Source organism: Triticum urartu, chromosome 3, assembly GCF_003073215.2.
Source record: "Triticum urartu cultivar G1812 chromosome 3, Tu2.1, whole genome shotgun sequence".
Lineage (NCBI taxonomy): Eukaryota > Viridiplantae > Streptophyta > Magnoliopsida > Poales > Poaceae > Triticum > Triticum urartu.
The window spans coordinates 631,716,065-631,743,867 of record NC_053024.1 but is presented as its reverse complement, the minus strand read 5'-3'; the positions used below and the strand labels follow the sequence as shown (position 1 = coordinate 631,743,867).

The 27,803-nt window shown below is 43.6% G+C and overlaps 1 protein-coding gene and 1 long non-coding RNA gene across 5 annotated transcripts; one reads left to right on the top strand and one right to left on the bottom strand.

Annotated features, from left to right (window-relative positions):
* The first annotated feature begins 17,605 nt into the window (after positions 1 to 17,605).
* On the top strand, positions 17,606 to 21,807 carry LOC125545485. Its single transcript, XR_007300046.1, has 3 exons — positions 17,606 to 17,854; positions 21,292 to 21,409; positions 21,667 to 21,807. It is a non-coding gene; the product is annotated as an uncharacterized LOC125545485 (long non-coding RNA).
* Positions 18,149 to 24,345, bottom strand: LOC125545484 (putative ABC transporter C family member 15). 4 transcript variants are annotated; one of them, XM_048709432.1, is made up of 11 exons: positions 24,210 to 24,345; positions 23,224 to 24,123; positions 21,687 to 23,134; positions 21,333 to 21,419; positions 20,551 to 21,135; positions 20,293 to 20,457; positions 19,918 to 20,212; positions 19,246 to 19,766; positions 19,017 to 19,080; positions 18,689 to 18,940; positions 18,149 to 18,561 (listed from the first exon to the last, which is right to left on the bottom strand). In XM_048709432.1, the coding sequence occupies exons 2-11, from the start codon at positions 24,086 to 24,088 to the stop codon at positions 18,440 to 18,442; spliced, it is 4,404 nt and encodes a 1,467-aa protein (XP_048565389.1). In that variant the 5' UTR covers positions 24,089 to 24,123; positions 24,210 to 24,345; the 3' UTR covers positions 18,149 to 18,439. The 4 variants fall into 4 exon arrangements, with proteins under 4 accessions (XP_048565389.1, XP_048565388.1, XP_048565391.1 ...); XM_048709431.1 differs by having other exon boundaries at positions 23,224 to 24,286; XM_048709434.1 differs by having other exon boundaries at positions 18,689 to 18,925; positions 23,224 to 24,286.
* Positions 24,346 to 27,803: the final 3,458 nt, after the last annotated feature.

Here is a 27,803-nt window from a genome sequence, read left to right as displayed (position 1 = left end):
GGGGAGCCAAAGAATATTCTCAAGTATTAGCAGCTGAGTTGTCAATTCAACCACACCTGGAAACTTAATATCTGCAGCAAAGTATTTAGTAGCAAAGTAATATGATAGTAGTGGTAACGGTAGCAAAAGGTAATGATAGCAAAAGTAATGTTTTTGGTATTTTGTAGTGATGATAGCAATAGCAACGGAAAAGTAAATAAGCGAAGAACAATATATGGAAAGCTCGTAGGCAATGGATCAGTGATGGAGAATTATGTCGGATGCGATTCATCATGTAACAGTCATAACCTAGGGTGACACAGAACTAGCTCCAATTCATCGATGTAATGTAGGCATGTATTCCGAATATAGTCATACGTGCTTATGGAAAAGAACTTGCATGGCATCTTTTGTCCTACCCTCCCATGGCAGCGGGGTCCTAGCGGAAACTAAGGGATATTAAGGCCTCCTTTTAATAGAGTACCGGAACAAAGCATTAACACATAGTGAATACATGAACTCCACAAACTATGGTCATCACCGGTAAGTATCCCGATTATTGTCACTTCGGGGTTAACGGATCATAACACATAATAGGTGACTATAGACTTGAAAGATAGGATCAAGAACTCTCATATATTGATGAAAACATAATAGGTTCAGATCTGGAATCATGGCACTCGGGCCCTAGTGACATGCATTAAGCATAGCAAAGTCATAGCAACATCAATATCAGAACATAGTGGATACTAGGGATCAAACCCTAACAAAACTAACTCGATTACATGATAAATCTCATCCAACCCATCACCGTTCAGCAAGCCTACGATGGAATTACTCACGCACGGCGGTGAGCATCATGAAATTGGTGATGGAGGATGGTTGATGATGACGATGGCGACGGATTCCCCTCTCCGGAGCCCCGAACAGACTCCAGATCAGCCCTCCCGAGAGGTTTTAGGGCTTGGCGGCGGCTCCGTATCGTAAAACGCGATGAATCTTTCTTCCTGATTTTTTTCTCCCCGAAAGCAAATATATAGAGTTGGAGTTGAGGTCGGAGGAGCTCTAGGGGGCCCACGAGGTAGGGGGCGCGCCCTAGGGGGGCAGGCGCGCCCCCCACCCTCGTGGACAGGTGGTGGGTGCTACCTCTTGAGCACTGCGTTGGTTTTCCCTGAAGAGGAAGGGATGATGCAGCAAAGTAGCATAAGTATTTCCCTCAGTTTTTGAGAACCAAGGTATCAATCCAGTAGGAGGCTACGCGCGAGTCCCTCGCACCTGCACAAAACAAATAAATCCTCGCAACCAACGCAATAAGGGGTTGTCAATCCCTACACGGCCACTTACGATAGTGATATCTAATAGATATGATAGGATAATATTTTTGGTATTTTTGTGATAAAGATGCAAAGTAAAATAAAAGCAAAGTAAAAAAGCAAAGGAAATAACTAAGTAGTAGGAGATTAATATGATGAAGATAGACCCGGGGGCCATAGGTTTCACTAGTGGCTTCTCTCGAGAGCATAAGTATTCTATGGTGGGTGAACAAATTACTGTTGAGCAATTGACAGAATTGAGCATAGTTATGAGAATATCTAGGTATGATCATGTATATAGGCATCACGTCCAAGACAAGTAGACCGACTCCTGCCTGCATCTACTACTATTACTCCACTCATCGACCGCTATCCAGCATGCATCTAGAGTATTAAGTTAATGAAAACAGAGTAATGCCTTATGCAAGATGACATGATGTAGATGGATAAACTCATGCAATATGATGAAAACCCCATCTTGTTATCCTCGATGGCAACAATACAATGCGTGCCTTGCTGCCCCTACTGTCACTGGGAAAGGACACCGCAAGATTGAACCCAAAGCTAAGCACTTCTCCCATTGCAAGAAAGATCAATCTAGTAGGCCAAATCAAACTGATAATTCGAAGAGACTTGCAAAGATAGCCAATCATACATAAAAGAATTCAGAGCAGATTCAAATATTGTTCATAGATAGACTTGATCATAAACCCACAATTCATCGGTCTTAACAAACACACCGCAAAAATAAGATTACATCGAATAGATCTCCACAAGAGAGGGGGAGAACATTGTATTGAGATCCAAAAAGAGAGAAGAAGCCATCTAGCTACTAACTATGGACCCGTAGGTCTGAGGTGAACTACTCACACTTCATCGGAGGGGCTATGGCGATGATGTAGAAGCCCTCCGTGATCGATGCCCCCTCCGGCGGAGCTCCGGAACAGGCCCAAGATGAGATCTCATTGATACAGAAAGTTGCGGCGGTGGAATTAGGATTTTGGCTCTGTATCTGATCATTTGGGGGTACGTAGGTATATATAGGAGGATGGAGTACGCCGGTGGAGCAACAGGGGCCCCACGAGGGTGGAGGGCGCGCCTGGGGTGGTAGGCGCGCCCCCTACCTCGTGGCCTCCTCTTTTGTGTCTTGACGTACGGTCCAAGTCTCCTGGGTCTTGTTCGTTGAGAAAATCACGTTCCCGAAGGTTTCATTCCTTTGGACTCCGTTTGATATTCCTTTTCTTCACAACCCTAAAACAGGCAAAAAACAGCAATTCTGGGTTGGGCCTACGGTTAATAGGTTAGTCCCAAAATAATATAAAAGTGGATAATAAAGCCCAATGATGTCCAAAACAATAGGTAATATAGCATGGAGCAATCAAAAATTATAGATACGTTGGAAACGTATCAAGCATCCCCAAGCTTAATTCCTGCTCGTCCTTGAGTAGGTAAATGATAAAAACAGAATTTTTGATGCGGAGTGCTACTTGGCATAATTTTAATGTAATTCTTCTTAATTGTGGTATGAATATTCAGATCTGAAAGATTCAAGACTAAAGTTCATATTGACCTAAAAATAATAATACTTCAAGCATACTAACAAAGCAATTATGTCTTCTCAAAATAACATGGCCAAAGAAAGTTCATCCCTACAAAATCATATAGTTTAGTCATGCTCCATTTTTTTCACACAAGAATGCTCTCATCATGCACAACCCCGATGACAAGCCAAGCAATTGTTTCATACTTTAGTAATCTCAAACCTATAAAATTTCACACAATATATGAGCGCGAGCCATGGACATAGCACTATGGGTGGAATAGAATATAATGAGGGGGTTATGTGGAGAAGACAAAAAAGGAGAAAGTCTCACATCAACGAGGCTAATCAATGGGCTATGGAGATGCCCACCAATTGATGTCAATGTGAGTGAGTAGGGATTGCCATGCAACGGATGCACTAGAGCTATAAATGTATGAAATCTCAACAAAAGAAACTAAGTGGGTGTGCATCCAACTTGCTTGCTCACGAAGACCTAGGGCACTTGAGGAGGCCCATTGTTGGAATATACAATCCAAGTTCTATAATGAAAATTCCCACTAGTATATGAAAGTGACAAAACAAGAGACTCTCTATCATGAAGATTATGGTGCTACTTTGAAGCACAAGTGTGGCAAAGGATAGTAACATTGTCCCTTCTCTCTTTTTCTCTCATTTGTTTTGGCCTTTCTCTTTTTTTATTTGGCCTTCCTCTCCCTTTTTTATATTTCCTCACTTGGGACAATGCTCTAGAAAATGATGATCATCACACTTCTATTTATTTACAACTCAATGATTACAACTCGATACTAGAACAAAGTATGACTCTATATGAATGCCTCCGGCGGTGTACCGGGATATGCAGTGAACCAAGACTGACATGTATGAAAGAATTATGAACGGTGGCTTTGCCACAAATACTATGTCAACTACATGATCATGCTAAGCAATATGACAATAATGAATATGTCATGATAAACAGAATGGTGGAAAGTTGTATGGCAATATATCTCGGAATGGCTATGGAAATGCCATAATAGGTAGGTATGGTGGCTGTTTTGAGGAAGATATAAGGAGGTTTATGTGTGAAGAGCGTATCATATCATGGGGTTTGGATGCACCGGCGAAGTTTGCGCCAACTCTCAATGTGAGAAAGGGCAATGCACGGTACCGAAGAGGTTAGCAAGGATGGAAGGGTGAGAGTGCGTATAATCCATGGACTCAACATTAGTCATAAAGAACTCACATACTTATTGCAAAAATCTACAAGTCATCAAAAAACTCGGCACTACGCGCATGCTCCTAGGGGGATAGATTGGTAGGAAAAGACCATCGCTCGTCCCCGACCGCCACTCATAAGGAGGACAATCAAATAACACCTCATGTTTCAAATTTGTTACATAAAATTTACCATACGTGCATGCTATGGGACTTGCAAACTTCAACACAAGCATTTCTCAATTTCACAACTACTCAACTAGCACGACTTTGATATTATTACCTCCATATCTCAAAACAATCATCAAGCATCAAACTTCTCTTAGTATTCAAAACACTCATAAGAAAATTTTACTAATCTTGAATACCTAGCATATTATGATTTTAAGCAAATTACCATGCTATTTAAGACTCTCAAAATAATCTAAGTGAAGCATGAGAGATCAACAGTTTCTATAAAACAAATCCACCACCGTGCTCTAAAAGATATAAGTGAAGTACTAGAGCAAAACTATATAACTCAAAAGATATAAGCAAAGCACATAGAGTATTCTAACAAATTCCAAATCATGTATGGCTCTCTCAAAAGGTTTGTACAGAAAGTATGATTGTGGTAAACTAAAAAGTAAAGACTCAAATCATACAAGACGCTCCAAGCAAAACACATATCATGTGGCGAATAAAAATATAGCTCCAAGTAAAGTTACCGATAGAAGTAGAAGAAAGAGGGGATGCCTTCCGGGGCATCCCCAAGCTTTGGCTTTTAGGTGTCCTTAGATTATCTTGGTGTGACATGGGCATCCCCAATCTTAGGCTCTTGCCACTCCTTGTTCCATAATCCATCAAATCTTTACCCAAAACTTGAAAACTTCACAACACAAAACTCAAAGCAGAAAATCCCGTGAGCTCCGTTAGCGAAAGAAAACAAAATACCACTTCAAGGTACTGTAATGAACTCATTATTTATTTATATTGGTGTTAAAACTACTGTATTCCAACTTATCTATGGTTTATAAACTATTTTACTAGCCATAGATTCATCAAAATAAGCAAACAACACACGAAAAACAGAATCTGTCAAAAACAGAACAGTCTGTAGTAATCTGTAGCTAGCGCAAGATCTGGAACCCCAAAAATTATAAAATAAATTTCTGTACGTGAGGAATTTATCTATTAATCATCTTAAAAAAGAATTAACTAAATATCACTTTCCAAATAAAAATGGCAGCAGTTCTCGTGAGCGCTAAAGTTTCTGTTTTTTACAGCAAGTGTAACAAGACTTTCCCCAAGTCTTCCCAACGGTTCTACTTGGCGCAAACACTAATTAAACACAAAAAACACAACCAAAAAATAAGCTAGATAAATTATTTATTACTAAACAGCATCAAAAAGCAAGGAATAAAAATAAAATTGGGTTGCCTCCCAACAAGCGCTATTGTTTAACGCCCCTAGCTAGGCATAACAAGCAAGGATAGATCTAGGTATTGCCATAATAATAAGATAGATCATTAAAACTCATTTCATATTCTCTACATTCAGCGACAAGTTTTCTTTGAGGCAAGCAAAAGTAATCAAGAGGGCTAAATTTAATGGGGCAAAAGTCCCCAAGATCAACCTTAGGAGGTATAGGTTCCTCCTTTGGTCCTTCGTATTGCACAACCAATTCATCATTGTAAGCATTCTTTTCACATAACTTCATGAGCCTATATTCAAGAGAATATCCTAGTTCATTATTTCGAATAGCCAAATCATCATTAAGTTCAGAAATTCTATCAACTAAAACATTGGTAGGAACCCTTTTTCTAAGATTTTCATTGAAAGCAACATAATCTAGAGATTGAAAACGCATTATTTCTTCTTGATCAAAGAGGATGGCCTCTATGGGAGGACGACAAGCGTCCACCCTATAATGCGCAAAGATTTATTTGGCCTCTTTTATTATGAATCTAAACTCATGAGCCAAAAAGATAGTAGCGGCACGCTTAACAGAAGAATGTTCAATATTAGAAAATTCTAGGAAAATCCTTTGTATGCAAGGGTGCATGTGCATGAATTTTCTTTCAAGTGGAACTACAAGCATCGCAATAGCGTCCGCAAGACTACTAGTTCTATGAAGGATGGAACTACCCATAGAAGGTAAAGCACCGGCACAAGTAAAGAAATCTTGAATAAATCCTTTTCCAATAATATTACCACTACCAACACGGAATTTTTTTTGTATGTAAGAAGGGTGGTTCTTTAGCATGAGTATCAGAATTTTTCATGATATTATTATTGTCCATATGGAAAATAATTTCCCCAATTTCAGTCATAGAGGCAGAAGGTAAGGGACTAGCCATAACGACAAGCAAACGAAAAGCAAGCGGGAAAAAAGAGGCAAATAGAGAGATGGAGGATAGAGAGAGAGGGCGAATAAAACGGCAAGGGTGAAGTGGGGGAGAGGAAAACGAGAGGCAAATGGCAAATAATGTAATGCGGGAGATAAGGGTATGTGATGGGTACTTGGTATATTGACTTTTGCGTAGACCTCCTTGGCAACGGCGCCAGAAATCCTTCTTGCTATCTCTTGAGCACTACGTTGGTTTTCCCCGAAGAGGAAGGGATGATGCAGCAAAGTAGCATAAGTATTTCCCTCAGTTTTTGAGAACCAAGGTATCAATCCAGTAGGAGGCTACGCGCGAGTCCCTCGCACCTGCACAAAACAAATAAATCCTCGCAACCAACGCGATAAGGGGTTGTTAATCCCTACACGGCCACTTACGAGAGTGAGATCTGATAGATATGATAAGATAATATTTTTGGTATTTTTGTGATAAAGATGCAAAGTAAAATAAAAGCAAAGTAAAAAGCAAAGGAAATAACTAAGTAGTAGGAGATTAATATGATGAAGATAGACCTGGGGGCCATAGGTTTCACTAGTGGCTTCTCTCGAGAGCATAAGTATTCTACGATGGGTGAACAAATTACTGTTGAGCAATTGACAGAATTGAGCATAGTTATGAGAATATCTAGGTATGATCATGTACATAGGCATCATGTCCGAGACAAGTAGACCAACTCCTGCCTGCATCTACTACTATTACTCCACTCATCGACCGCTATCCAGCATGCATCTAGAGTATTAAGTTAATGAAAACAGAGTAACGCCTTAAGCAAGATGACATGATGTAGAGGGATAAACTCATGCAATATGATGAAAACCCCATCTTGTTATCCTCGATGGCAACAATACAATACATGCCTTGCTGCCCCTACTGTCACTGGGAAAGGACACCGCAAGATTGAACCCAAAGCTAAGCACTTCTCCCATTGCAAGAAAGATCAATCTAGTAGGCCAAACCAAACTGATAATTTGAAGAGACTTGCAAAGATAACCAATCATACATAAAAGAATTCAAAGAAGATTCAAATATTGTTCATAGATAGACTTGATCATAAACCCACAATTCATCGATCTCAACAAACACACCGCAAAAATAAGATTACATCGAATAGATCTCCACAAGAGAGGGGGGGAACATTGTATTGAGATCCAAAAAGAGAGAAGAAGCTATCTAGCTACTAACTATGGACCCGTAGGTCTGAGGTGAACTACTCACACTTCATCGGAGGGGCTATGGTGATGATGTAGAAGCCCTCCGTGATCGATGCCCCCTCCGGCGGAGCTCCGGAACAGGCCCCAAGATGGGATCTCGTGGATACAGAAAGTTGCGGTGGTGGAATTAGGATTTTGGCTCCGTATCTGATCATTTGGGGGTACGTAGGTATATATAGGAGGAAGGAGTACGTCGGTGGAGCAACAGGGGGACACAAGGGTGGAGGGCGTGCCTGGGGGGGGTAGGCGCGCCCCTACCTCGTGGCCTCCTCTTTTCTGTCTTGACGTAGGGTCCAAGTCTCCTGGGTCTTGTTCGTTGAGAAAATCACGTTCCCGAAGGTTTCATTTCATTTGGACTCCATTTGATATTCCTTTTCTTCGATACCATAAAACAGGCAAAAAACAGCAATTCTGGGCTGGGCCTCTGGTTAATAGGTTAGTCCCAAAAATAATATAAAAGTGGATAATAAAGCCCAATAATGTCCAAAATAGTAGGTAATATAGCATGGAGCAATCAAAAATTATAGATACGTTGGAAACGTATCAGTGGCCCCCCTAGTCTTCATCTTTTGCAGGGATTTTTTTATTATTTCCGAAAAGATTTTCCGTGAAGTTTCAGGTCATTCCGTGAACTTTTGTTTCTGCACATAAATAACACCATGGCAATTCTGCTGAAAACAGCGTTAGACCGGGTTAGTTCCGTTCAAATCATGCAAGTTAGAGTCCAAAACAAGGGCAAAAGTGTTTGGAAAAGTAGATACGACAGAGACGTATCAACTCCCCCAAGCTTAAACCTTTACTTGTCCTCAAGCAATTCAGTTGACAAACTGAAAGTGATGAAGAAAAACTTTTACAAACTCTATTTGCTCTTGTTGTTGTAAATATGTAAAGCCAGCATTCAAGTTTTCAGTGAAGATTATGACTAACTACATTCACAATAACGCTTAGGTCTCAAGCTTACTCATATCAATGGCATAATCAACTAGCGAGCAATAATAATAAATCTCGGATGACAACACTTTCTCAAAACAATCATAATATGATATAACAATATGGTATCTCGCTAGCCCTTTCTAAGACCGGAAAACATAAATGCAGAGCACCTTTAAAGATCAAGGACTAACTAGACATTGTAATTCATGGTAAAAGAGATCCAGTCAAGTCATACTCAATGTAAACTAACAGTAATGGATGCAAATGACAGCGGTGCTCTCCAACTGGTGCTTTTTAATAAGAAGATGGTGACTCAACATGAAAGTAAATATATAGGCCCTTCGCAGAGGGAAGCAGGGATTTGTAGATGTGCCAGAGCTCGATTTTGGAATAGAGATGAATAATATTTTGAGCGGTATACTTTCATTGTCAACATAACAATCGAGAGGTGGTGATATCTTCCATGCTACACACATTATAGGCGGTTCCCAAATAGAATGGTAAAGTTTATACTCCCCCTCCACCAACAAGCATCAATCCATGGCTTGCTCGAAACAACGAGTGCCTCCAACTAACAAGAGTCCCAGGAGGAGTTCTATTTGCAATTATTTTGATTTAGTTTGCATAAAGCATGGGACTGGGCATCCCGGTGACCAGCCATTTTTCTCATGAGTGAGGAGCGGAGTCCACTCCTCTTGAGAATAACCCGCCTAACATGGAAGATACAGACAGCCCTAGTTGATACATGAGCTATTCGAGCATACAAAACAGGATATTTATTTGAAGGTTTAGAGTTTGGCACATACAAATTTACTTGGAACGGCAGGTAGATACCGTATATAGGTAGGTGTGGTGGGCTCATATGGAATAACTTTGGGGTTTATGGAGTTGGATGCACAAGCAGTATTTCCGCTTAGTACAGGTGAAGGCTAGCAAAAGACTGGGAAGCGACCAGCTAGAGAGCGACAACAGTCATGAACATGCATTAAAATTAATCAACATCGAATGCAAGCATGAGTAGGATATAATCCACCATGAACATAAATATCGTGAAGGCTATGTTGATTTTGTTTCAACTACATGCGTGAACATGCGCCAAGTCAAGTCACTTAAATCATTCCGAGGAGGATACCACCCTATCATACCACATCACAACCATTTTAATAGCATGTTGGCACGCAAGGTAAACCATTATAAACTCCTAGCTAATCAAGCATGGCACAAGAAACTATGATCTCTAGTTGTCATTGCAAACATGTTTATTCATAATAGGCTGAATCAGGAATGATGAACTAATCATATTTACAAGAACAAAAGAGGTCGAGTTCATACCAGCTTTTCTCATCTCAGTCAGTCCATCATATATCATCATAATTGCCTTTCACTTGCACGACCGAATAGTGTGAATAATAATAATAGTGCACGTGCATTGGACTAAGCTGGAATCTGCAAGCATTCAATAAACAGGAGAAGACAAGGCAAAATGGGCTCTTTTGTCAGGTCAACAATAATGCATATAAGAGCCTCTTCAACAATTTAATCATGGTCTTCCCCTATCGACCCCCAAAGAAAAGAAAAGAAATAAAACTATTTACACGGGAAAGCTCCCAACAAGAAAAAGAAGACAGGAAATATTTTTGGGTTTTCTTTTTAATTACTACTACAAGCATGGAAAGTAAACTAATTAAAATCTGCAAGTAATTTTTTTGGTTTTTCTTAAGGTTTATTAAACACACAAGAAGAAAGCATAAAAAGGAAATAAACTAGCATGGATGATACAATGAAAAAGTATGAGCACCGACATATGGCAATGAGTGTGTGAACATAAATGTAATGTCTGTGAGAAATACGTACTCCCCCAAGCTTAGGCTTTTGGCCTAAGTTGGTCTATGGCCACGGTTGGCCTGGCAGATATCCATAATAATAGTTGGGGTCGTACTGAGATGCAGCGGCTATCGCCTCCTGAGCTGCAGTGTGGTGACGAGTGGCCTCAGCCCTCCTCTCGTACTCATCTGCCTCCTCTCTGGTAATAACATATCTTCCTTTTGCCTGATAATCAAAGAAGGCAGGAGCAGGGAGAGTAATACGGACAACACGCCGTCTGTCAAAGATTAATCGATACTGGAGAGGTGATTCACTCCTCTCAACAAACTGGTGGTGAACCATAGCATTAAAGTCTAGGTAAGCAGGAGGTAATTCAATATCATCATTATGTATAGTTACACCAAGAAAATCAGCTAAGCGGGTTGCATAAATTCCACCAAAGAAATCTCCATTAAATCTATTCAGATGCAACCTACGTGCAACAATGGCTCCCAAATTATAAAATTTATCTCCTAACACAGCACTCCTAAGAATACTGAGGTCAGGGACACACATGTGGCATGCTTTATCTTTACCGTTAATGCATCTACCTATGAAGAGAGCAAAATAATGTATAGCAGGAAAATGAATGCTCCCTATGGTAGCTTGTGTTATATCTCTAGATTCCCCCACAGTTATACTAGCAAGAAAATCTCTAAATTCAGATTTGCGAGGTTCCCTGATACTACCCCATTGTGGAAGTTTGCAAGCAGTGGTAAAATCCTCTAAGTCCATAGTATAAGAATTTTCATAAAGATCAAACAGGACAGTTGGAGAATTACGTGAAGATGAAAATTCAAACCTCCTCACAAAGGAACTAGTGAGATAGTGATACTGACTGCACTTCTCTTCCTCGAAGCTCACAAGATTCGCGTTACGCAAATATGCGTTAAATTCTTCCTTAATTCCCGCTCGATCCATAAAGTTCTCAGAAGGCCATTCACAAGGATGCACTGGAGCGTCTCTTGGTGATTCTTCATCAGCATCACGCATTGCAAGCCTGGGTCCTTGCTTCCTTGAAGAACCACCTTGGAACATTTTCCTAAGCATATTTCCTCGACTAAAAAATTTCTGAAATTTTTAGTAACTTCAAAATAAAAGTAAGCCAAACTTAATAATATTGGTAGCAACTACTCATACAAGTGCCTAGAGCCTATATCATGCATCAAAACTACTTGGAACCATATAAATTTGACATGCAAGCTCAAGAACATGGTCACCTATGCAGCACAAATTTGCAATGAATAAAGCACTAGAACAAAAACTAATTGGACCAATGGAGGAGTCACATACCAAGGAACAATCTCCCCAAGCAGTTTTGTGAGAGGTGCTTTGAGCAAGGAGATCGAAAATGGCAGCAAAATGAGCTTGGACTCGGGTTTGAGCTGGATATTCGTGTTTGTGGGAGGAAGAAGAAGTATGTGGGTGAAAGGATAAGTGGAGGAGGGCCACCATGGGCCCACGAGGCAGGGGGGTGCGCCCAGGGGGTAGGGCGCGCCCCTGACCCTCGTGGCCAGGTGCCAGCTCCTCCTGCTATGTTCTCAGTGCCAAATATTCTCAAATATTCTAGAAAAAATCATATTTAAATTTCAGGGCATTTGGAGAACTTTTATTTTCGGGGTATTTTTATATTGCACGGATAATTCAGATAACAGACAGAAAATAATATTTTTATTTTATTTTATTTAATATAAATAACAGAAAGTAAGAGTAGGGTAAAGAAGGTTGTGCCTTCTAGTTTCATCCATCTTATGCTCATCAAAAGGAATCCACTAACAAGGTTGATCAAGTCTTGTTAACGAACTCATTCCGAATAACATGGACGGAGAAATTTTGAATAACACTATGTTACCTCAACGGGGATATGCACATCCCCAATAATAAGAATATCATATTTCTTCTTGACAGTAGGAAGAGGAAATTCAAAACCTCCAAATATAATCGATGGAATTTTTCCAATAGAGTTGATACTATGAACTTGAGGTTGTTTCCTCGGAAAGTGTACTGTATGCTCATTACCATTAACATGAAAAATGACATTGCCTTTAGTGCAATCAATAACAGCCCCTGCAGTATTCAAAAAGGGTCTTCTAAGAATAATAGACATACTATCGTCCTCGGGAATATCAAGAATAACAAAGTCTGTTAAAATAGTAATGTTTGCAACTACAACAAGCACATCCTCACAAATACCGACAGGTATAGCAGTTGATTTATCAACCATTTGCAAAGATATTTCAGTAGGTGTCAACTTATTCAAATCAAGTCTACGATATAAAGAGAGAGGCATAACACTAACACCGGCTCCAAGATCACATAAAGCAGTTTTAACATAGTTTCTTTTAATGGAGCATGGTATAGTGGGTACTCCTGGATCTCCAAGTTTCTTTGGTATTCCACCCTCAAAAGTATAATTAGCAAGCATGGTGGAAATTTTAGCTTCCGGTATCTTTCGTTTATTTGTAACAATATCTTTCATATACTTAGCATAAGGATTCATTTTGAGCATATCAGTTAATCGCATACGCAAAAAGATAGGTCTAATCATTTCAGCAAAGCGCTCAAAATCCTCATCATCCTTTTCTTGGATGGTTTGGGAGGAAAAGGCATGGGTTTCTGAACCCAAGGCTCTCTTTCCTTACCGTGTTTCCTAGCAACAAAGTCTTTCTTATCATAACGTTGATTCTTTGATTGTGGGTTATCAAGATCAACAACAGGTTCAATTTCTACATCATTATCATTACTAGGTTGAGCATCATCATGAACATTTTTATTAACATTATCACTAGTTTCAGGTTCATTGCCAGATTGTGTTTCAGCATCAGAAATAGAAATATCATTTGGATTTTTAGGTGTTTCAGTAATAGGTTTACTAGAAGCATGCAAAGTCCTATCGTTTTTCTTTTTCTTCCTATTAGAAGGACTAGGTGCATCCATGTTATTTCTCTGAAAATCTTGCTCAATTCTCTTAGGGTGGCCTTCAGGATACAAAGGTTCCTGAGTCATTTTACCAGTTCTAGTAGCCCCTCTAACAGCATTATCATTATTCTTACTATTCAATTCATTGAGAAAATCATTTTGAGCTTTAAGTACTTGTTCTACTTGAGTGCTAACCATAGAAGTATGTTAGTAATAAGTTTAAGTTCACCTTTAACATTAGCCATATAATCACCAAAGTGTTCAAGCATATTTGAATTGTATTTCAATTGTCTACCAAAATAAGCATTAAAATCTTCTTGCTTAGCCATAAATTTATCAAACTCATCTAAGCATGGGCTAGCAAATTTAGTAAATGGGATTTCAGCTTTATCATATCTATAGAGAGAATTTACCTTTACTACTTGTGTCGGGTTATCAAGACCATGAGTTTCTTCAATAGGTAATGGATTAAGATCATATGTTTCTTCAACAGGCGGTAAATTAAGACCATGTATTTCTTCAATAGGAGGTAAATTCTTAACATCTTCAGCTTTAATACCCTTTTCTTTCATAGATTTCTTTGCCTCTTGCATATCTTCAGGACTGAGAAATAGAACACCTCTCTTCTTCGGAGTTGGTTTAGGAATAGGCTCAGGAGTTGGTTCAGGAAGTGTCCAATTATTTTCATTTGCCAACATATTATTCAATAGAATTTCAGCTTCATCCAGTGTTTTTCCCTGAAAACAGAACCAGCACAACTATCCAGGTAATCTCTGTAAGCATCGTTTAGTCCATTATAAAAGATATCAAGTATTTCATTTTTCTTAAGAGGATGATCAGGCAAAGCATTAAGTAACTTGAGAAGCCTCCCCCAAGCTTGTGGGAGACTCTCTTCTTCAATTTGCACAAAATTATATATATATATATATATATATATATCCCTTAAAGCAGCTTGTTTCTTATGAGCAGGGAAATATTTAGCAGAGAAGTAATAAATCATATCCTGGGGACTACGCACACAACCAGGATCAAGAGAATTAAACCATATCTTAGCATCACCCTTTAATGAGAACGGAAATATTTTAAGGATATAAAAGTAGCGAGTTCTCTCATCATTAGTGAACAGGGTGGCTATATCATTTAATTTAGTAAGATGTGCCACAACAGTTTCAGATTCATAGCCATGAAAAGGATCAGATTCAACCAAAGTAATTATATCAGGATCAACCGAGAATTCATAATCCTTATCGGTAACACAGATAGGTGAAGTAGCAAAAGCAGGGTCAGGTTTCATTCTAGCATTAAGAGATTGCTTATTCCATTTAGCTAATAACCTCTTAAGTTCGTATCTATCTTTGCAATCTAAAATAGTTAGAGCAGCTTCTTTTTCAAAAACATAACCCTCAGTAATAACAGGTGAGTCTTCATCATCACTTTCATCAGTATTATCAGATTCAATATTTTCACTCTCTCTAACCCTAGCAAGTTGTTCATCAAGAAATTCACTAAGTAGCACAGTAGTATCAAGCATAGAAGTAGTTTCATTATAAGTATCATGCATAGCAGAAGTGGCATCATCAATAACATGCGACATATCAGAACGAATAGCAGAAGCAGGTTTAGGTGTCGCAAGCTTACTCAAAATAGAAAGTGAATCAAGTGCAGAGCTAGATGGCAGCTCCTTACCCCCCCCCCCCCTCGTAGTTGAGGGATAAATCTTGGTTTTTGGATCTCTCAAGTTCTTCATAATGATAAGAAGATATAAATCCCAAGTGACTCAAAGAATAGAGCTATGCTCCGCGGCAACGGCGCCAGAAAATAGTCTTGATAACCCACAAGTATAGGGGATCGCAACAGTTTTCGAGGGTAGAGTATTCAACCCAAATTTATTGATTCGACACAAGGGGAGCCAAAGAATATTCTCAAGTATTAGCAGCTGAGTTGTCAATTCAACCACACCTGGAAACTTAATATCTGCAGCAAAGTATTTAGTAGCAAAGTAATATGATAGTAGTGGTAACGGTAGCAAAAGGTAATGATAGCAAAAGTAATGTTTTTGGTATTTTGTAGTGATGATAGCAATAGCAACTGAAAAGTAAATAAGCGAAGAACAATATATGGAAAGCTCGTAGGCAATGGATCAGTGATGGAGAATTATGCCGGATGCGGTTCATCATGTAACAGTCATAACCTAGGGTGACACAGAATTAGCTCCAATTCATCAATGTAATGTAGGCATGTATTCCGAATATAGTCATACGTGCTTATGGAAAAGAACTTGCATGCCATCTTTTGTCCTACCCTCCCGTGGCAGCGGGGTCCTAGCGGAAACTAAGGGATATTAAGGCCTCCTTTTAATAGAGTACCGGAACAAAGCATTAACACATAGTGAATACATGAAATCCTCAAACTACGGTCATCACCGGTAAGTATCCCGATTATTGTCACTTCGGGGTTAACGGATCATAACACATAATAGTTGACTATAGACTTGCAAGATAGGATCAAGAACTCTCATATATTGATGAAAACATAATAGGTTCAGATCTGGAATCATGGCACTCGGGCCCGGGTGACAAGCATTAAGCATAGCAAAGTTATAGCAACATCAATCTCAGAACATAGTGTATACTAGGGATCAAACCCTAACAAAACTAACTCGATTACATGATAAATCTCATCCAACCCATCACCGTCCAGCAAGTATACGATGGAATTACTCACGCACGGCGGTGAGCATCATGAAATTGGTGATGGAGGATGGTTGATGATGACGATGGCGACAGATTCCCCTCCCCGGAGCCCCGAACGGACTCCAGATCAGCCCTCTCGAGAGGTTTTAGGGCTTGGCGGCGGCTCCGTATCGTAAAACGCGATGAATCTTTTTCCCTGGTTTTTTCTCCCCGAAAGCAAATATATAGAGTTGGAGTTGAGGTCGGACGAGCTCCAGGGGGCCCACGAGGTAGGGGGGCGCGCCCCCACCCTCGTGGACAGGTGGTGGGCCCCTGGTCTTCATCTTTTGTAGGGATTTTTTTATTATTTCCGAAAAGATGTTCCTTGAAGTTTCAGGTCATTCCGAAAACTTTTGTTTCTACACATAAATAACACCATGACAATTCTGTTGAAAACAGCGTCAGTTCGGATTAGTTCCATTCAAATCATGCAAGTTAGAGTTCAAAATAAGGGCAAAAGTGTTTGGAAAAGTAGATATGACGAAGACGTATCAGCGGCTGATGAAGGAACATGGATCGCCAAACTGCAAAAGAAGGCTTTGTTATTATTTTTGCTATCATTCAACACTGTTCATCATGTTTGGTTTGGCCTTGGCCGCGGACAAGAAGAAATGCACACGTGACTTCATGCATGAGTACCTCTTTTTACACCAACTATTTACATGAATCCAAGATACCCCTTGCTTGTTTTTCATCTGCATATAAAATTCACTTAAATTCATACTTCCTTCATCCGAAAATACTTGTCTTTAAAATGGATAAAATGGATGTATCTATAACTAAAATATGTCTAGATACAACCATTTCTAGGACAAATATTTCTGGATGGATGGAGTACTTTGTAAAGTTTAACAAATTTTATTGAAAAAATATCAACATTCATGATATATGAAAGTCGGCGGGCTTGTCGTAGCGCCAAGCTGATCCTTTGAGTCTCCGCCTCCTATGGATCCTCCACCTCCGCCGGCTCCGGCAGCTCGTTGAGTGGGTCCATGAGACAGTGGGTAGCAATTGGATGGAGAGCATCGACGATCAAAGCATGGAGGGTGGAGAAAGTGGGGGATTTTAGTGTGAAAACAGTCCCGATGTGGCCAAATGCGCGGGCTCCGCCTTAGTTTTGAGTGTGTCGAGGGTGTTAGAGTCCTACGTGGCGGATGTGCCGACTCCCGCAAAACCCATCTGATTATGTCCGGTTTGCGAGAAAATGGACAACCAGATCGGTCCACGGACCGATGGGTATCACGTTGGATGACATAGTGTGTCTGAATCGTTCGGTCCGGTTGCGGGTGGTTTGAAGGTCCATGTTGGAGATGTCCTAACTGTGCATTTTACTTGCGAACCAACCCGTGGTTGGATGGTCAGAGAGACAGTGATATCCTTAGCCCATCAGGGTTCAAATCCTGGTGCTAGCATTATTCCTAAATTTTATTTCAGGACTTTCGGCTTGTCTGTGTTAAAAAGACTCTGCATTTTACTCTTTTGTTTACGGTTCTCTTCCTAAAATAGACTGTGCTCTGCGCAGTTTGCATCCCGTTTCACTTCGGAGAGAAAAACAAACAAAATGCGAATGCGACAGCACGCACCGTGGAACTCCCGGGCCGGAGCGCCGATGCTGCCGCGGGAAACAGCGCTTGTGCGCGAGTACGGCGACCGGCGGCGGAGCGGGAACCGCCTCTCGTGCTCGAAGCAGTCGGTCAAGTCGCCGTTTGCCGCACCGGGGATCACCAATGCCCGCCAGCTGTTCGCTCTTTTGCTCGAGACGGTAAGGACTCGCTACTGCCTCTCGGCAACCGCGGATTTACTCGTTGGTGTCTGCCGATTTGCCGTGCCGGCATGATTTTACTCTTTTTTAGCAAGTTAATTACATGTTCTGCAACTGCACGGGGCACAAGATGAACTCTGCCTGCTTCATCTTGAGTAGATTGGGGCAGGGCCAAGGGCATATGGGTCTCTGTTGGCCTGAAAATGCTAATCGTAGAATGTCTCGCTCCAAACGTACCATGATAAGAACGAATTACGGATGGCAATATTCTGTTTGAAAATAGCAGGGTGACTATTCATTCACTCTTCAATGGTTGTTAGAAAAGAAGTTGCATACATCTAACATCACTTAGATTGGCCATACAATATGAACAAACGCTAGGAGGAAAAGAAGGGGCTGGAGCAGGAAGATAAATAAGATTTCTACAGTAGTTCAAGTGTCCATATAAAGCTGGTCTAATCTTCACCAGTCACCACTAAACCAAATTTTCCTTGTTTCCCGTGCTGTATCTCCTTATACTCCGTCAGAGCTTATATGTACACAAGCCTAAGTGAGGTCAGGCAGGTTGGTAGTTGCTTGATGCCTCTACATTAGCTCTGGTTGATGTCGGCCCTCTGACCTTCCCACGAATTCCATCACCAGCTTTGAGAAAGCTGATGATTCATCCCTAAGTAGATTTTCCGGTGAGTCAAACTCTAGTATCCTACCTGCAGCAAAAATTGATGAGAAATAATAATCTTTGTCATAGAACACAATTTGTTGGAAGTGCCAACTTATAACACCCCAAAATATATGCAAAAAAAAAAATACTGCAAGTGCTTTAGTGTTCTTTACCTTCTCCGAGTACAAGAACAAGGTCGCTGTCAATCACGGTGGGGATCCTGTGTGCAATTGTAATAACTGTGCAATTGTCCGTTTCTTGCCTTATGGTCTTTTGGATGATATTATCCGTCGCAGTATCAACTGATGCTGTAGCTTCATCTAAAACAAGTATCTTCTTTTTCATCAGCAATACCCTGGCCAAGCACACAAGTTGCCTTTGCCCCACACTCCAGTTTCCGCCATCTTCAACTACTGTTAGATAAACTACAACCATGTAACAAGGGCCATCTTGAAAAATGAATTTGGATAGAATGTGAGAAACGTAACTAATTAATCTTACCTGGTGCATCTAACAACCTATTGTCTTCTCTGACAATCTCCTCAAGGCGGCACTTATGCAGAACCTGATAGATGAAAATTCTTAAAAGTTAGACTTGACAAAGTAGGAAACTACTAGTGAGCTGCTGATTCATGAACAGGTAAATTATTACTACTGTAATTTCTTTGCAAAGAATATTTGCATCATACAGACACTAAAGTGCCTTTTGCTGGCACTGTATATTGTTTACCTCCCATATTTCAGGGTCCAGATGTTGTTGTAGAGGATCCAGGTTTGTTCTGACAGTCCCTTGGAAGAGAGTTGGTTCTTGTGGTATAATACTCAATCTACACCGCAAATCATGCACCCCCAAAAGCGATATGTCAACTCCATCTATGAATATCCGTCCTGCAGATGGTTCAACGACCCGAAACAAAGCCTGGATGAGAGTAGACTTCCCACTCCCTGTCCGCCCTACCACCCCAATTTTCCTTTCTCCAGGAAATGTGCAGCTTATGCCCTTGAGAACCATGGGCATGTCAGGGCTGTACTGAATTTGGAGAGCCTCGATCTGAATGGTTCCGCACCATGGCCATGTCTCCCTTGGTCTAGAATTCTCAATCACTAAGGGAGATTCACTCGGTATGTTTGAGAACTGGAAAATCCTCTCTACAGAGATCATCTTATTTTCAACATTGCACAGATTCCATATAACCCATGCTTGTAACACGTTAAGGTTAAGGCCATAGGTAGCTGCAAGCCCTGCAAGACCTAAAGAAGGAGAAACAAAAATGATTTATTGTTTCTAGCAGTGTGATTTTTTTTTAATTAAAGCTGTATAGAATAATGCGTTTTGACTCTAAAACGCCCTAGAAAATGCAGTTCGTGTAATTGAATATCCTGTTTTACAAAAAACACTTACTTGGATCAATTGTGTCCCGTGGCAAGGAGACAAGTATGATTAGCATCACGAAAAACACAAGGTTGAAGAGGAAGTTGATACGGATGCACAGCCATTCAACTGTCGCTGAATTATGGAAAGTAATGCGGGTATAGTCATCAATTAGCGCAAGACTCTTTGTCAAGAACTCCTCTCCCTGATTAAAGCATCTAATAGTTGCAGCTCCTGATACAGTCTCTGAAAAATGGTGGAGGACTGGAGCTTTTCTGATGCCAACCATCCTTGCTAGCTCTCTAGCCGAACTGATGTAATAGTTCTGCATTAAGTACAAGCTACTACTTACTAGTGTGCATTTTGAGAACTTAGGGAAGTAGGTTACAATGATTGAAGCTGTACCTGATACCAAGTGGAGATTGCAATTATTATTATGAATAGCATGAATATAGGCCAAGCAATTTGGGACATGATGAAAATAATGCTGAGGAGCTGAATCATTGCGAATATCAGCCCTGCTAGCCTGTAGGGAATATCTGTGTCAACTGTGGCTTGATCTGTTGAAGCCTGCAAAATGGACAAGCTAAGCCACGAGAACTGAAAAAAACGGAGAGTATTCTGTACAATTTCCCTAATGGAGAAGTATAGTTGTTGGCTCACCCTATTGAGTATCCGACTTGATGGAGTGGAATCAAAGAAGCTCATTGGTGCTCGAAAAATATTTCTGGTCATGCCTAAGAAGAGCTGTTGGGCAGTTTCAATGGCAATTGTTGATAGGAAGATAGCTCTTCCCAATATAAATACCGAGCTTCCTGCAGACAAAAGCACAAATATACCAATCATCTTCTTCTTGCTTACTTGATCCTCTCTCTCTGCTGCCCATGCAATCCAGTAGTTGCTACATATCTGCAATCCCTGGAAAAAGACTTGGCATAGAAGAACCACAGGGATGAGACCTCCGCCGTATGCAGAGGTGACAAACTTGCGGTAAACATCCCATTTGACTCTTCCAGATTCACGCTCTTCTTCACATTCCCTCCCTATGACATGGCCATCCGATTCTATTTCTGTGGCCTCTATCTGCTTCTTCTGTTTTTTGCTTTTGGGCAAGCCATGTGCTTTTGCTGGGTTGACCTGACTAAGGGATTGATCATGTGCAGCCATTTGCTTCGAGAGCTCTCCATCTTTGTCAGCTATCAGATCATCATATTTCCCAGACTGAACAATCCTTCCATCTTTCATGACCTTCAAGTGACCATTCACGATCATCTGTTAGAATTGGATGTTGCCATGCGTGCATGACAGTATAACTCTACATTTCTACTCTATTTAAGATATCCACAATTTTTTTTAAATTCTGTTCAAACCTAGTCTAAACTGCACAAATTTTCTTTTACTCAGGGAAAAACTAGTTATGTGTGGAAATGGGGTTGACACCTTACCAGAACGAGATCCGAGTCTCGCAAGAACTCTAGCTGATGGGTAACATACATGACTGTCTTAGAGGACATTAGTCTCAGTAAGCATTCCTGCAAATATGAATTGATCAGTTGATTCATTTTCTCGAAGTTGATGCTGACCGTGTCAGAATACAAGTACTCGATGGAAATACTCTTGCTTATAGATTGCAGCAATAGCTATACAATTTAGTTCTGTAATTCGTGTGTTTACTTGTTTGGTTATGTTTCACGCCTTATGCTGTAGGCCTGTAAATTGCAGTAATTGCCCTTGAATCGGATGAGGCTAAGCTCATCTGTTGCTGTTCATGTATTGCAGATTGCTCATGGTTTACGTACCTTGAAGAGATGTGCGCTGGTGTGCGCATCCACAGCACTGAAGGGGTCATCCAAGAAGTAAACATCAGAATCGCTGTACAATGCCCTGGCAAGCTGGATCCTCTGCTTCTGGCCTCCACTTAGGTTCACACCCCTTTCCCCTACTACAGTCATATCTCCATTGGCCCATATCTCCAAATCTCTATCCAAAGCACACCCTTGTAGCACCTCTTCGTATAAGCTTCTGTCCATAGCCTTCCCAAAGAGCACATTGTCCTGAATTGTCCCAGTTTGAATCCACGCACTCTGAGGGACATATGCCCTTGATCCGACAACCATTGGTTCTGCACCGCTAACCCTTGGAATCTCTCCCATGATGCTGTAAAGGAGGCTTGATTTGCCTGAACCAACTGGCCCGCACACTGCAACCTTGAGACCCTTCCCGATGCTCACCTTGCTGTTGATCTTGAGTGTTACCTTTGTTTTCTTCGAGCTAGTATCAGCTTCCCAACTGTACTCTCCTGGTTCAATTACTATTTCACCAGCCATTGCCAAGTCCTTCGTTCCATTTACGTTGCCATGGCAACTTGGCTTACCCTGGTGGTCTTCTTTGATGAACTCTTCTATTCTATCCAAGGACACCTTGGTTTGTGTGACCATTGACACGAGTTCTGGGAGGTTATAGATCGGGTCTTGGAGGATTCTAAATGTGGCAAGGGCCGATAAGACTGTTCCAGCTGACAATGGTATCTCCACAAGAATGCAGACACCGAAGGTAACGACCGAAACCAACGTTGGTGAGGCCCAGAACAGGAAAGCTATCGCTGAGCACGTGTAGAGATACTTCCTGAGCCACCCCTTTTCCACATCCCTGAGCTTCAGAAGCTTGTCCAAGTAGGCTGTCTCCCATGCATGAAGCTTCAAGATCCTCATGCTCCTCATTGCCTCGGCCATAGCCTTGATGCGCGAGTCCTTCGCCTCCATTATCTTCATATTAAGGTTCTGCTGTGAATTTGCCAGTGGTGTGTTGCTCACCATCACCAATACTGTTACAAGGACTGCAGACAGCGAGGCCATTGCACCAAGACTGCGGTACAGAATGGCAAGTGCCAAGAAAATTTGCAAGGGCAGCAACCAAATCCCATGGATGTACCAGAAGAACTCACCAACCTTCTCGACGTCAACATCAAGGAAGTTCACAACTTTCCCGGCAACTGGGCCCGAGTTCTTCATCAGCAGGGACTTCTTGTAGATGGACACCATCAGCGCTGCCCGCACCTGGAATCCAATTCTGCGGGCGCCAAAGTACCACTGCCGCTGTGAGAGTGACTCCACTGTCTTGGAGGCAAAGAAGAGGCATGCAAGCATGTAGCCATGGCCATGGCCCTTGCCAGTGTTCTTGTCGGAGAGTAGCTCCACCAAGTAGGTGATCAAGAATGGTCCCATGTAAGAAGAAACAGTGTTGAGCCCTGGTAATGAAAGACAGTTAATGTATTAATGGATTGCCAGGACAAATACTAGCTCTATTATTGAAAAAGAAAATGAACTGTTCACTAACCTGCAAAGACTGCATTGGTGACCAGAGGTGTCCAGACAGCACAAATGATGGCTTCCCGCAGTGGGATTGGCTCAGGTTTCTGCTTGTGGAGTGTCTCCTGAAGCAAGGCATAAGACTGCTCTGCCATCTCGGACTGCGGCACAGATGGGATGTGTTCCAGCTCAAGTCTCACCTTGTGCCCCTTCTCGAAGACTGGGTTCAGCCATCGGAATGTGAGGCGACTCCACCACCCCGAGCTAGAGAACCTGTCCCTGCTGCTGTCATCAACGTCCTCCCTCAGCAGCAGCGGCTGTTCCAGCTCTTTCTGGTTTGCTTTGGAAAGCCTCATAGCTACTACAACCAGACAGATGACGGCGCAGAAGGGAAGAGAAGCGAAATCGACGACGGCAGTTGCAGAATCAAAGAGGCAAAGCAAATGTAGCGAGGCGAGGAGCGATTCAGATAAGAAGCTGAAGAACCACCAAGAAACAAGAACCGGAGGCCAGTTGGATGACACTACTACCCCTGCAGCACCTTCATGCTTGTGGTAGAGCAGGAAGAGAGTAGCCAGAAACCACGAGGAAGATTGAAATACCAGGCCCGGGGAGACGGCTTGCCGCTTCCAGACCCCAAGAACCGAGAACCCGATATGGGACAGCGTGATCGAAGCGTTGCAGAATGCAACTATACTGGCTGCCCCTCCTCGCTGCTGCGCCGAGACCACGTCGGCGCCATACCCTGCCGCTGCTGCTTCTTGGTGCCTGTTCCTCCGTTTCACAAGCTCTGCGAGGGTCCAAACCAGCAGGACGGCGAAGGCTGCCGCCCGGACGTAGTCCAATGCTTGCAATTCCTCCATGGGATGCTGGGAATCATGAGAAGGTGGCATGGAGCTGTGGAACACCAAGATGGCAACGAACTGGCCTGTTACATTGAGGCAGGAGACAGTGAGAGACAAACTTGGGCAAAATAAGCTAAGCAGTGCGTAGTGGGAGGGGACGGGCGCTAACCAAAAGTAGAGCCTGACTGACAGCACGTGGCTTGGCTTGAGAGGCTATGTACGCGTACTCGGGATCGGCAACGGCATCAAGCCTTGCTAGTGTTTAATGCCGACCTAAAACAAGGAAGAAGAGAGAATCAAAGGGCATATATATTGAGGTGGTATTAGGTTTTGCAGCATGCGTGCATCTTGATTGGGTTTGTTGGCTGGCATCTTAGGTTCGACTCTTTTGGCATATATATAAGCAGGAAGAAAGGTTGGTATCAGTGTCCGGATAACGAAAGATGCACCAACTAGGCAACTAGAGCTGGTCGCGGCGTGGATGGAGTACACCAACTATTGTTCTTATCAGCCAGCCCCAAAGCATTTGGTCGGTCTCAGCTAACCTGCTAATGCAGTATTATATGCAGCTAAACGTTCCAGATATTGTGATTTCGAAACGTAAGTTACATCCTGTGAGCCAGCTAACGTGCCCTTTGTGTTTCTGCAGGAAGATGGCCCTATATGATAAACAAACACAAAAGCGTCGGAGATAAGTCAAGCCAGAAATATAAAAGCATTTAGATCACTATTTTTTACAGAGGGAGTAGTGATCTAAATGCTCTTATATTTCTTTTCAGAGGGAGTATCAGCGAAGAAGATGAAGAAGCAAATATCGAAATGCCACTAATCGAAAGTACGGCAGGGCAGAGACCCAGGGGCACTCCCCGCAAAAAAAAAAAGAGACCCAGGGGCACGCCCGATCCAAATTGCCCACGGAGAGAGAGAGAGAGTCGAGGATCAAGCCGGACCCGATCTGGCCCGGGCATCTCCATCGGTGTCGGGTGGCGGTGCAAGCCGCCAACGGCGTACTGCTCGGACGCGGAACGTGCATGCATGCGCTGCGGCAGTTGCAGGACGAGCCCTTGTGCCGTCGTCTACCCCCCATGGCTTAGCATTGGCAATGGCCAATGGAAGAGGGGCCGATGCAGCGTCCATGTGAGTAAGCGGCGGAAAGTTACCATCTACCATCAGGTGCGTGTGTACGTACGTCTACGTGCCGCCCCCACTGCCGTCGATTTATTTATCCTCGCGCTCGCTGGCAGGAGGTTGTATGTGTCCCTGTGAACATACACACACGTACGTCGCCCGCGTGTGTGGTGACGTCGTTGATGCGAGCGCAAATCCGCCACGATTTCGATCCGATCCGGTTGTGATGGCCGTCCCTCCCTCCATCCCCGGTTTGCACCTCTTTCTAAGAAAAGAACTCCTTAAGGCTTTGTTCGGTTAATCCCCCAACCCTAGATGGATTGGAGGGGATTTGCAGGGATTTTGGCTTGCAGGGGATTAATTCCTCCTCAATCTCCTTCAAATCCACCTTAACCGAACAAGCCCTAATGAGGGCCGCCACATGGCAGGAGCCCGGCGGCACGCGCCCGTCGCGTGCCGGCCACGCACCAAGCGGCTATCCATGCACGCCGGGAGTCCTGGAGTACGTACTGCGCAAGATCTGTCTCTGTCTCAATGTACCCATCGCTCGTCAGCTGCGGGCAGGCACCGCGATGCCACTTGTAGGCAATCCGGTCCGGTTTTAACCGATTTCTCCCTAGAGCGCGTGCGAAAGTTATGTGTTGGTAAAATTTGACGAACGCAGGCGTTTGTAGCCGTCGTTGTAATTCGCCAGACAGTGGCGGGCCTGGCTACATGAGTAGACGTATAAACATGGCCATGCATGCGGCGCAAAGGCAAGGCTCCTACTCCTAGATGACAGCAGGACCATGCGTCCATACATAGCTAGTGCGGGTTGAGTTGACACGATCCCACCGGCACTACTGGCTACACGTGGGCCTACCGCGCATGCCCTTACATTTGCCAGCGAAGATCCCGTTCCGGTCAGATCGTGAGGTCGAGCAACCTTGCCGATTTGTCATGTTCCTCCCGCGCGGTGAATCTTGCTCGTGCTTAGCGGACTCATCAGACACGGAGATCAAATGCTCTCTCTTTTGGGACAGGGCAGGTGCCAAAGGGGTCTGGAAATCCTTCTGTCCATGCTCGCTTTGAGGTTAATTAATTAGCTTGGCATTGCCAGCCAGTGTATGTGGTCAGTGTGCTTTGCCTCTCTGAACCCCGCCCCCATGCATGCAGCCATGCTGTTTTTTCTGCGTCTTTTCTCTGTCTTTTCTCCATCACATGGCGTCCATTTGGCGATAAATAACGTATCTCATATCGGTTCGTCAAAAGGATCACGGGAAAACATCCAGCCGTCTGCATGTAGGAGTAGCTTGCATTTTTTCGAAAAAGCTAGCCATGATTGCGAAAAAGAAAAGGCATGGAACTGAGCTTAGTTGTGCCTCCATGCACCACTCAGCTCGCTACCTCATGCCCGTCGCGCGCATGTCCCAGACGATTCGGAGCGAGCGGCTGATGGCAACATGGAGCACGTACGAGCAGTACGTGGCTGTCGTGACATATAGTATACCGCAACGGATAGGCCCGGCCGGCTGTTCTACTGCATGGGCGTCTGTTCCTGCTTCCTGGACCGAGAGGACTCGAAGAATTGGACGTGCCGGAGAACGCTCTAGGTGACTTGCTGGATCAATACATGCATGATGCATCATGCATGTGCAGGACTACCTGCGCACTGTGTACGTAGGGTGTCGACACAGTGTGCCCGCGGCCGAATCGCCGGTGGCCTCACGGTGTCGATCGATCGATCGACCGGGTGCCGCCGTACGCGCGCCAATGCCGATGCCAGTGCACGCCACGGTCACCATGGAGCGCGCGCGCCTGCCTGGCCCGCATGCATGCCGCTGTACGTACTTTGCCCCGTGCCGTCGGTTTCACACTCCCTGCCCCCCCCCCCCCCCCCCATGCGATGGCGCTATCCAGAAAGAGGCTTCGTAAAAAATTTCAACAGCTCGTCTCGTGTCGTCCCCCCCCCCCCCCCCCGCCCCCCCCCGGGACGGTCGAAACCCTAGCCGCCAAAGAAACTCCCCCTCCCCGATCTTCCCCTCCCCTCGCCGCCGCGCGGGCTTTCAATTTTTCCCTCTCGCGAGGTCTGGGTGCTGCGGGGTCGCCCGGCGGAGGAGAGACGTGGGGGCGCGGCGAGCAAGCGCCAGCGGACTCAGCGGGCGCGCGGCCTGGTGCGTGCGAAGGAGGGGGCGCGCGACGTCGGTCGCTGCAGCACGCGTGCGGGCGCGACCAGGTGCGCGGGGAAGGCAGGGCGCGACGCGGCCGCCGGCGCAGATCTGGCGCGGCTGCCGGCGCGCGAGGTGGAGGTGAGGATCGGAGTTGCGTGGATCCGGCATAGCCCCTGGCGCGAGAGGTCACGGTGGGGAGCGGAGGGGCGCGCGGCCGGACGCGAGGTGCTCGCGCTGGCCGTCTGCCTGCTGGCGGCGGAAGTTTGCCACCGCAGGCCGGTGCGTCAGGTGGCCGTGGTTCGCGCATGTATGGCTGCGTTACGCGCCTGTTACGGCTGCGTTGCCCTGTGGAGGATGTAGTGGTGGTGTCGGGGGTGGCTGGTGGTTTCTCTCCTTCAAGCGTGTCCACGTCCGGCTCTTTTGAGCGGTGGCGCCGTTCAGTTTGTCAAGCTACAGGAGGCTCGGGCAGACCAGATCCAGTACGA

Bases quoted from the DNA above. Each gene is read 5' to 3' on its own strand.
- LOC125545484 (XM_048709432.1), bottom strand. From the start codon at position 24,088: ATGCCACCTTCTCATGATTCCCAGCATCCCATGGAGGAATTGCAAGCA. The intron at 21,420-21,686 runs GTACGTAAACCA...TCATATTTGCAG, and splicing joins CCAGCGCACATCTCTTCAAG to GAATGCTTACTGAGACTAAT. The intron at 21,136-21,332 runs GTAAGGTGTCAA...GGTCACTTGAAG, and splicing joins GAGACTCGGATCTCGTTCTG to GTCATGAAAGATGGAAGGAT.